The 11,124-nt window shown below is 44.2% G+C and overlaps 1 protein-coding gene across 1 annotated transcript; it reads left to right on the top strand.

The window, feature by feature from the left end:
- Nucleotides 1–6: 6 nt before the first annotated feature.
- On the top strand, nt 7–1,389 carry LOC131933914 (uncharacterized). Its single transcript, XM_059290406.1, has 2 exons — nt 7–122; nt 605–1,389. Exons 1-2 carry the CDS (start codon nt 39–41, stop codon nt 1,382–1,384), a joined length of 864 nt encoding a protein of 287 aa, XP_059146389.1. The 5' UTR covers nt 7–38; the 3' UTR covers nt 1,385–1,389.
- The last annotated feature ends 9,735 nt before the right edge of the window (nt 1,390–11,124 follow it).

Here is an 11,124-nt window from a genome sequence, read left to right as displayed (position 1 = left end):
ACATGGAGTTTCTCAAATCTTTACGGGAGGCTGACAAAATGGGCATTTCGGGGGCAGCGTTCATGAGTATTTGGGAGAAGGAGATGGAAGATCAGCAACAGGGCTTACAGTCCAGTCAAAAGGTATGGTTTGTATGATTGGTGTAAAGATCTAGATCAAAATATAGTAGGTCTCGAGGATAGATAGCAAATATTTCAATCAAGATGGGTAGCTGGTGAAGCTGATCACGTGATAAAATGTTGCTGTTGCATTCATGAGTAAGCTTTCATGATGGGAGTAAACTATAGTTCACACACCAGATGTATATATATATATATTAAGGGCACATATATATATATATATATATATATGTATATATATATATATATGCCTATAGTTATATATATAGGCATATATATATATATATATATAATATATATATATATATATATATATATATATATATATATATATATATATATATATATATATGGTAAAAACATTAAGGTGATTTTATTATGAAGTGACGTCACTTGGGATTGGGATCTGGTTTTTTTTTATGCAATCAAAAATAAATCGGCAAACAGGAAGCAACATTTGAACAATGACGTGTTATTATCTTCAGGGCAGGGCCAAAGGTACACAGTCAGCTGAGCTCCTCCTCCTGATCAGTAAACTGACCAATGAGATCACCGCTCTCAAGTCAGAAGCACATCAGCTGAGACAGGAAGTTACGACCCTGCGCTCTGACCTACTTAACCAGAACACGGAAGTGATAGAGAAGACAGTGAGCCGATGTTTGGCGCAACATTTCCAGGAGTTTGAAGGCAAGTTCAAGGTGACCGTCATAGAGCCCCCAGCAACAAGAGCGCCCTCTGCATCAGAAGTGTCATCAGATGATGATGGTGATTTTAAAGATGCTGCTACCAATACGGTGTTCCAGTATTTTCACTTAGCTGAAATGGAGTTTAGAGTATATCTTAACCAGCTGGGCTCTTCACATTTTCATTCGAAAATTATCAGCCCTCCCTACCAGATAGCCAATGCTCCTGTGTCAGCTTCCCTCGGTTGTTGGTTGGATGAAGAAAGACAACTCTGTATCAATGCTGCAATATTCAGTAAAAGTTACCTGCCCTTGCATCCCAAATCTTACTTCCGGGTGACAGGTCAAATAAAGAACAGAAACTCCGACTCATTTTCAGGGCTCTTCGAAGGGGAGACAAGACAGCTTAGCGAGCTGAGCCCTTCTAGGAAAGAATGGTTTGAAATCAGCGTGTGTTTGAAGACGTGTAAACGCTCCTACAACAACCCAACTGTGGGCGATTTAAAGCAGAGAGGATTTGTATTAGACCAGTCTCTGGTCATACAATGGGACATTGAACACAAAGTTTACAACTCGCATTAATTTTAACATGTAACACAGTCTCCCCCCCCCCCCCCCCCCCCCCGAAGAGATGCCTTAAAGAAACTCTGCTGTTTACATTGTAAGGCGTGGCGAAAATTATAGATTAGAACTATTCAGCAAAATTGCACCAAAATATTAAAATAATATTTTCCATTTTTTTACTTTCTAGTTTATGGGGGTATAGTCATATAGAGGATGTATTGTAATAATGAAAAAAAAATCGACGTTTTACACCTTACTAGGTCGGAAAAACTGAATTTTTCATTCTTGACTGTAAGTTTGTGTGTGTATATGAATCCAAAAACTCGAGTTAGTTTCAATTAGGTTGACGAAATTCCATATATATATATATCAGAATTATATCAAATTTGTATTTTTCTGCCATCTTTTTAATGATTTCCGGAAATTACTACTATATTTCCGTGAACACGATAACGTGAGTACTGTTTCAATTAGGTAAAATAAATTGTATGTATAGGTAAAAGATCTTATACTTAGATTACTTTCAATTTTCGAAGTAACCTCCGATGTTCTCAAGTGGTATTTTGAACTTTTTTCGGTCTCTTAAAATACCGATAACTTGAGTATCGTTTCAGTTAGGGGGACGAAATTTCCTTTATAAGTTTAAGATCTTATACGCTGTTGTCTGTCAGTTTTTAAGTCATTTCCTTTTAACGGAAATGGTATTTTGTTCTATTTCCTTCTGAAGACAAGATACTTGTTTTTACCTGTATGTGTTTTAGTCACAAGGGGTTTAGTCACAAGCTTCTATAATTCTATTGTCAGATTGCACTTGAAATGCCATCCCTTTTTGTTATACAAGAATGCAAGATACGGGATAATTTTAGGGGAGTTTACTCTAGCTTTATTTTAGTTAAATATGGTGTGTAAAACACATTTTGTTTTCCGTTGATTATAAATTTAAATTGTTTTAATTTTTTTTTTTAAATTGTAAATATTTGATTGTGAAAATTGATTAGCCTACTGTAATTTTTAAAGTAGATGTTAAATTTAGAAGTTAAGTTTGTTGTTAGTTTTATTGTTTTATTGAATTGAATACTAAAATTAAAATCTGCTATAAACTGTTGTAACAGTTCATGCCCTGAGTCGGCTGGACGCAGGGATGACTGGCCGCTGACCACGCTATCCCCACAGATTATAATCTCAGAAAAGGGCAGCCTACAGTGTTTCTTCCAGACTTTTTTCTCCGGGGGGGGGGGGGGGGGAGGGGGGGGGGTGGCGGACGCTGTTAAAAGTATATATTTTCAATATAAATTTCATTTCGAAGAGATGCCTGGAAGTAACTCTTGTAGCCTAACATGCTCAGCAGAGCTTTATTGGATATTGTTGTTATATCATTGATATTAAATTACTTTTTGTTTTCAATTGATTGCCTAGAATTTTCAGGTGCTTTCCAACACAACGTGTGAAAGAGATGGCTGTTTGATGAATGTGAGAAGACCTATGTATGGTGGAAGGTGTAGGTGCAATTATTATGTTAAAGGAAGATTTTGTGGTGGCCCAAATATTTAATTGGGACGGGTCGCTACGACTCTGCACACAATTGGTGGAATAAAATTACAATCGCAATTTTATTAGAATTACGATAATAAACAATAACTTGAGACATCATCAAAACGAGGTTTAACATACTGGTAGTAGTATCTCACAGACGAGTGGGGTTGGTATTTCAATAAAGAAAATACCCAACTATTTAAAAAAAAATCCTTTAAAACGTTATAGTTTATTTTTTTTAAAATATGGACAGTCCGAAGACTGAAAGAAAAAGTGGAGAAAGGAACATTTCAAAGAAATCAGTTAAAATAATTTGTGATATATATATATATATATATATATATATATATATATATATATATATATATATATATATATATATATATATATTTATATATATATATATATATTATATATATATATATACTATATATATATATATATTGTAGGTCTGCTATATTAGTGTGCAGGAAGCTTATCGGAACTCTTTACCGTTGACCTAGATTCCTCTGTTCATTTCAAAGCGACGGTCAAAATGGAGTTCCTGAAAGCTCTACGAGAGGCTGAAAGAATGGGAATTTCTAAGTCGGATTTTATTCCAATTTGGGAGAAGGAGATGGACCAACATCGTGGCTCAAGTTCAACTACAAGAACTATGGTATGCTAGACACAATTCTGAACGATAATGTACTAGAATCTGCTACTAACTAGGCTACATAGATTTAATTCTTTCTTGAGGCTTATTTAGGCCTTTACAAATTAACTGCATATTTAGATCTCGGCCTATAGTTTTAACTCCATAAAAAAATAGAAAAACGTCCGTGTAATAGTGTAATTAGTGAACAAAAAGAAATAAATTTTATATTTATTTTCACGTTACAGTTAAGGCTGATTCTAGCGGAAGAAGATGCGCATGAGTAAGTTTATAAAGAAGCGTTACACATGGTTACCTGTTTTTCTTGTCAACTTATTCGTTGTCTAGGGCCTAGATTCTAAGCCTATGGGTTGTCTTAGTAGATTTAAAATCTAAAAACGTTATTACCCAATAAAAAGAACTTATACTTTTTATCACAGACAAGTTGTCTTTACTAGATATACGACTTTTACTACAGATATACTATATATAACTATACTATACTTATATCTAGTACTGAACCCTCGACCCCTGATGATCCACCCGAAGCGCAACCGCTCGACCCTACAGTTAGTTATGTCAGAGGAATAAGGGTAATCTGAGCCCATTGCGCAGCTATTTTGGTTCTTTGTGTTTTGCATCTTCTCCCGCCAGCCTAGAGGCTTGGGGGCAGAAGACTCTTCTAAGTATTTCACTTTCTGTGACCCCCAAACAGAGCCTCATCTGAACCGTTAACCCGATCAATACATACAATTGCAATATGGGTCATAAAGCCCCGCCAGTGACATATATTAGTCAAAGGATATCCAGGAACAGATTGTTTTGAGCTTCCATTAATGCTGTTTATACATGACACTTTGTAACTAACAAAACATAGGCATTAACTTTTTATTTTGATCTATATCAGTACATCATTTAGCCCCGAAAGACACAAATATCGATTCTGCAACAATTGTTGACTTTGCATGTTATGCATTGGTGTCGCTAGGTCGGGTGTCACCCGGTGCGGCACCTAATGGTGTCACCCCCCCCCCCTATTTTGCCTAATGGCAATCAATTTATGCACACATTATAAATTATATTTATCGTTTTCATCGTAAATAACTAAATTTCGATGTCACCGCTCCCCGGTCGTTGATTGACTTGTCAGTTATTCAAAATACTCAACACAATCTTTTTTCCTCTGTTTAGTTTATAGAGTGTTACATTCGCTTTCCCCCCCCCCCCCTCCGCCGGGGTGATAGTTTTAAAGTGTGCACCTTTTATAGTAAATATTAACACAGGTGGATTACCTCTAATTAATCATTAATTGAACTGGCAAAAAGCATTTCTCTTCTATACATTTGCAACTTTCCCCCATGGTGTCACCCCACTAAATGGTGTCTCCCGGTGCGGTCCGCACCCCCCTCCCCCGCCTCGCAACGCCTCTGATGTTATGCTTTCTTACTAATGGAGTTTATAATGGATTGTAAGCTATTTCCATAGTGCCACACATTTAGAAGAAGATTGCATGGATTACGACTACAGAGTGGGCTTCCAGATTATGACTCAGATATTTATGTGCTGAGGTTGTTTATTTTAAAATCAAATCTAGAACAACGCATCAAATAATTTTTCTTGTTTGGGATGCTAATTTTACAAATGCCTCCTCACATCCGCTGTCAATAAAACGTTACCTGAAAATGTTGAGCATTGCCTACATCTCTGCCTATATAACTACACACGAGCATGATGCTGTAGTACATGTAGGTGTGCTTTTTTGGCAGTTTTGTTTTCGAACTAGATAGATACGGGCCGAAAGATCAATAGAAAATGACGAGTTGACTATAATTCTTCAATCATTGTTGACATAGATGAAAAGTTTTGATTTTGACAATTTTGCCTTCATGGCAGAGAAAAAATTTATTAAAATAATGCGTGAGTGATCTCCCCTATACTTTCACGTTCATCCTAAAACTAGCCATCGGTACCCTTTACACGGGCAATTCTGGTTACTTTTACTTTTTAGCTCTCTTCTCTTTACAAAAGGCTACCCGGTTTTTCTTTTAGATATTTATCTCCGGGGAGCGGCATTTAAAACTGTCAGGAGAAGGGTGTGGGGATGTGTGTGTGTTTTGGGGGGGGGGGTCGGATACCAGTCAACACAATACTTTATTAAATGCACTCGCTGATTAAGAGGCTTAAAGTTAAGAGACTTAAAAGACTTCGTTAAAAACCCGGCTGTTCAATGGTAGTTATGTTGTATGTGTCTTTTAAAAACACCTATTTCGGCTGAGCATGGGTCTGACCTTACTATCCCTTCATATGCTGAAAATGCAGAAACAGGTTAACTCTACTTCACCCGACTCGTGTCCGCCAAGTCCCGATAGGCAACTTTATCATTCATATATAAAAAGCAAATTGAAAAATAATAATTAAGAATGTCTTGTTGAGTCTCGAACTCGTACCACCCTCATGGTAACAATTACACTATCATCTCAGCTTTTTGGGAACCTTAGAAATCTTGAAAAATAAAATAGTTATTAAGAAACTTAACTTACGCGAATAGGCCCTATTCTATCAAATTAAATTTTATCCCAAAAATAGCCAATTCCATAGCTAAACAAACAAAGATTTCTATAAACAATTAAGGCCTGAAATAGTTTAGTAAATACATTTATTATTGGAATAGATTCTAGATCTAGATAGAATCTAGACCTAGATCTATCTCTAGAGTCTAAGTCCTAAGTCCTAAGTCTAGTTTTTCCCTCAGATGTTGATCTAGAATCGCCAGATCTAGATCTAGAACCTCTAGATCTAGAGTCCAATCTAGAATCTCTAGATCTAGAGCCAAATAGATAAAATAAATTTTATAGTTTAGGAAAATTGTATTGCATACATTTCATAGCTTACGTATATCTAAATCAAATTTAAATGAAATAGTTCCTTTCTTTATATTCTAAAATCGGAAGATGACGCCTTTAGTTTTGTATTCTTTTCTTAGTGTAAACATCTGTGACGTCATTATTTACCGCGTTCTTGTCACAACTATAAACACTTTTCCGGTTGCGTAATTAAATTGTTTTTCTACATTCGAATATGCCTTTTTTTTTTCTATTTTTCTTCTTTAAATAAAATTTTGTTATTACATTTAAAACATCTACCATATTATTTTCAACAAAAATCCGTATTAGGTTCTCCATATATCGCTGAAGATACTGATATGATAACCTGTGAAAATATTTTGCGGAGAGAGAATTGCACACATGGGCTTTAATATATTAGGATTACATAACAATACGGGAAATTATATAAAAAATAGCTTGACGTCATTTATGGATTACGCCTTATACAAACTAGAGACTGCAGATGGACAATTTGTTTTTAATGTGGCGGTAAAACGTAAGTCTAATCTTTAGTCTCCCCCCTCTGCCCCTCCCCCTCTCCCCCCTCTGCCCCTCCCCCTCTCCCCCCTCCCCCTCTCCCCCCCTCTGCCCCTCCCCCTCCTCCCCCCTCTGCCCCTCCCCCTCTCCCCCCTCTGCCCCTCCCCTCTCCCCCCTCTGCCCTCCCCCTCTCCCCCCTCTGCCCCTCCCCCTCTCCCCCCTCCCCTCTCCCCCCTCTGCCCCTCCCCCTCTCCCCCCTCTGCCCCTCCCCCTCTCCCCCCTCTGCCCCTCCCCCTCTCCCCCTCTGCCCCTCCCCCTCTCCCCCCTCTGCCCCTCCCCCTCTCCCCCCTCTGCCCCTCCCCCTCTCCCCCCTCTGGCCCCTCCCCCTCTCCCCCCTCTGCCCCTCCCCCTCTCCCCCCTCTGCCCCTCCCCCTCTCCCCCCTCTGCCCTCCCCCTCTCCCCCCTCTGCCCCTCCCCCTCTCCCCCCTCTGCCCTCCCCCTCTCCCCCCTCTGCCCCTCCCCCTCTCCCCCTCTGCCCCTCCCCCTCTCCCCCCTCTGCCCCTCCCCCTCTCCCCCCTCTGCCCCTCCCCCTCTCCCCCCCTCTGCCCCTCCCCCTCTCCCCCCTCTGCCCCTCCCCCTCTCCCCCCTCTGCCCCTCCCCCTCTCCCCCCTCTGCCCCCTCCCCCTCTCCCCCCTCTGCCCCTCCCCCTCTCCCCCCTCTGCCCCTCCCCCTCTCCCCCCCTCTGCCCCTCCCCCTCTCCCCCCTCTGCCCCTCCCCCTCTCCCCCCTCTGCCCCTCCCCCTCTGCCCCCTCTGCCCCCTCCCCCTCTGCCCCCTCTGCCCCCTCCCCCTCTGCCCCCTCTGCCCCTCCCCCTCTGCCCCCTCTGCCCCTCCCCCTCTCCCCCCTCTGCCCCTCCCCCTCTCCCCCCCTCTGCCCCTCCCCCCTCTCCCCCCCTCTGCCCCTCCCCCTCTCCCCCCTCTGCCCCTCCCCCTCTCCCCCCTCTGCCCCTCCCCCTCTCCCCCCTCTGCCCCTCCCCCTCTCCCCCCTCTGCCCCTCCCCCTCTCCCCCCTCTGCCCCTCCCCCTCTCCCCCTCTGCCCCTCCCCCTCTCCCCCCTCTGCCCCTCCCCCTCTCCCCCCTCTGCCCCTCCCCCTCTCCCCCCTCTGCCCCTCCCCCTCTCCCCCCTCTGCCCCTCCCCCTCTCCCCCCTCTGCCCCTCCCCCTCTCCCCCCTCTGCCCCTCCCCCCTCTCCCCCCTCTGCCCCTCCCCCTCTCCCCCCTCTGCCCCTCCCCCTCTCCCCCCTCTGCCCCTCCCCCTCTCCCCCCTCTGCCCCTCCCCCTCTCCCCCCTCTGCCCCTCCCCCTCTCCCCCCTCTGCCCCTCCCCCTCTCCCCCCTCTGCCCCTCCCCCTCTCCCCCCTCTGCCCCTCCCCCTCTCCCCCCTCTGCCCCTCCCCCTCTCCCCCCTCTGCCCCTCCCCCTCTCCCCCCTCTGCCCCTCCCCCTCTCCCCCCTCTGCCCCTCCCCCTCTCCCCCCTCTGCCCCTCCCCCTCTCCCCCCTCTGCCCCTCCCCCTCTCCCCCCTCTGCCCCTCCCCCTCTCCCCCCTCTGCCCCTCCCCCTCTCCCCCCTCTGCCCCTCCCCCTCTCCCCCCTCTGCCCCTCCCCCTCTCCCCCCTCTGCCCCTCCCCCTCTCCCCCCTCTGCCCCTCCCCCTCTCCCCCCTCTGCCCCTCCCCCTCTCCCCCCTCTGCCCCTCCCCCTCTCCCCCCTCTGCCCCTCCCCCTCTCCCCCCTCTGCCCCTCCCCCTCTCCCCCCTCTGCCCCTCCCCCTCTCCCCCCTCTGCCCCTCCCCCTCTCCCCCCTCTGCCCCTCCCCCTCTCCCCCCTCTGCCCCTCCCCCTCTCCCCCCTCTGCCCCTCCCCCTCTCCCCCCTCTGCCCCTCCCCCTCTCCCCCCTCTGCCCCTCCCCCTCTCCCCCCTCTGCCCCTCCCCCTCTCCCCCCTCTGCCCCTCCCCCTCTCCCCCCTCTGCCCCTCCCCCTCTCCCCCCTCTGCCCCTCCCCCTCTCCCCCCTCTGCCCCTCCCCCTCTCCCCCCTCTGCCCCTCTCCCTCTCCCCCCTCTGGTCATGTCCTCACATGGTGGGCTGGTCATGTCCTCACATGATGGGCTGGTCATGTCCTCACATGGTGGGCTGGTCATGTCCTCACATGGTGGGCTGGTCATGTCCTCACATGGTGGGCTGGTCATGTCCTCACATGGTGGGCTGGTCATGTCCTCACATGGTGGGCTGGTCATGTCCTCACATGGTGGGCTGGTCATGTCCTCACATGGTGGGCTGGTCATGTCCTCACATGGTGGGCTGGTCATGTCCTCTGGTCATGTCCTCACATGGTGGGCTGGTCATGTCCTCACATGGTGGGCTGGTCATGTCCTCACATGGTGGGCTGGTCATGTCCTCTGGTCATGTCCTCACATGGTGGGCTGGTCATGTCCTCACATGGTGGGCTGGTCATGTCCTCACATGGTGGGCTGGTCATGTCCAACCTATTCTATAACTGTAGTTTGGCTGTTCCTGTCTCCATATCATGATGTTGTTTCCTTCTGTCCTGAAATAAAACAACTTATGAATTCTGTTTAAAAATAAACAAACAACGCTTCCGTTTTAAAAAAACAAACAAAAAAATCCATATTATTTTCCATTTATAAATCCTCATTTTGATCGTATAAAAAGCTTTTCATGATAAGAATATACAAAAGTTTACAGTCTCCAAAACGGATTTTGACGTCACACGACACAATGATTGCAATGTACTCTTGAGTCTTCTGATGTATGGTGTATGATCTGATGTATGTTGTATGATCTAATGTGTGATTATGATCTATGTATAGTAGCCTGGCTAGACGAGATGGACACAGTCTCTCAAAGTTCTTGGAAAAAAAGTTTAAAAGATAATTCACGATTAGAGACTGTAATGAAAAGAAGGCATATAGTTGAATGTTCCGATTTAGTTAATGATCCCAACCTTAATAGTCTTGAAACTATTCGAAACTTCCATTAAATTTTAAATCAAGTACCATGTTATACCAATAAATATGGCTATAAAAATCTGACTTTAGATTTTATGTATTTGATGTTTTTGGTACTTTAGGTAATTAAATTTTAAAAAAGCCAAAAACGATTTGGTTATTTACACTTTGTCATTGAAAATGTACATAAACATGGTATAACTCAGCCAAGTGGTTTTAAAAAAGTAATATTTTATTTAAGATTTTATTGGCAAAGTTTTGGGTTCAAATTACTACAAAGTAGGGTTTACAGAATATCAATAACTGAGTTTCTGTACAGCCAATCAATGCTTGTCTTACAAAAGTGAAACTTCAGGTTACAATTTCGGCTTGATGAAAATAAAAGTAAATGTAGCTTTAAATTTACGCTCAAATAATTTTATTTTTTTATGTTAAAATTAAAAAAAAAACATATTTTCAAGTTCTGTACATCTTTAATTTTTGTATCACTGATTCTTAAAATATTTTGAAAGTGTCCTAAGCCTAAATTAAAAAAAAAACAAAATTAATAAACGGCCGCCAAGAAGCTAAAAACAAAATAAAATTTGATTAGAGACAATGTTCAATGTTAACTGCACGGAAATAAATACAAGATTTGAGCATTTACTCTACCTGTCTGATTAGGGTATCTCTTGTGTTGACATCTGACATCACATGCTGTGAGGCTGTCATTTGTTGACATCTGACATGACATGCTGGGAGGCTGTCATTTGTTGACATCTGACATGACGGGCGGCTGTCATTTGTTGACATCTGACATGACATGCTGGGAGGCTGTCATTTGTTGACATCTGACATGACGGGCGGCTGTCATTTGTTGACATCTGACATGACATGCTGGGAGGCTGTCATTTGTTGACATCTGACATGACATGCTGGGAGGCTGTCATTTGTTGACATCTGACATGACATGCTGGGAGGCTGTCATTTGTTGACATCTGACATGACGGGCGGCTGTCATTTGTTGACATCTGACATGACATGCTGGGAGGCTGTCATTTGTTGACATCTGACATGACGGGCGGCTGTCATTTGTTGACATCTGACATGATGGGAGGCTGTCATTTGTTGACATCTGACATAATGGGAGGCTGTCATTTGTTGACATCTGACATGATGGGAGGCTGTCATTTGTTGACATCTGACATGACATTGGAGGCTGTCATTTGTTGACATCT

Source organism: Physella acuta, unplaced genomic scaffold, assembly GCF_028476545.2.
Source record: "Physella acuta isolate Inbredline_101_S28 unplaced genomic scaffold, ASM2847654v3 ptg002673l, whole genome shotgun sequence".
NCBI lineage: Eukaryota > Metazoa > Mollusca > Gastropoda > Physidae > Physella > Physella acuta.
This window is presented reverse-complemented; position numbering and strand designations above follow the sequence as displayed.

Bases quoted from the DNA above. Each gene is read 5' to 3' on its own strand.
- LOC131933914 (XM_059290406.1), top strand. From the start codon at position 39: ATGGGCATTTCGGGGGCAGCGTTCATGAGTATTTGGGAGAAGGAGATG. The intron at 123-604 runs GTATGGTTTGTA...TATTATCTTCAG, and splicing joins GCTTACAGTCCAGTCAAAAG to GGCAGGGCCAAAGGTACACA.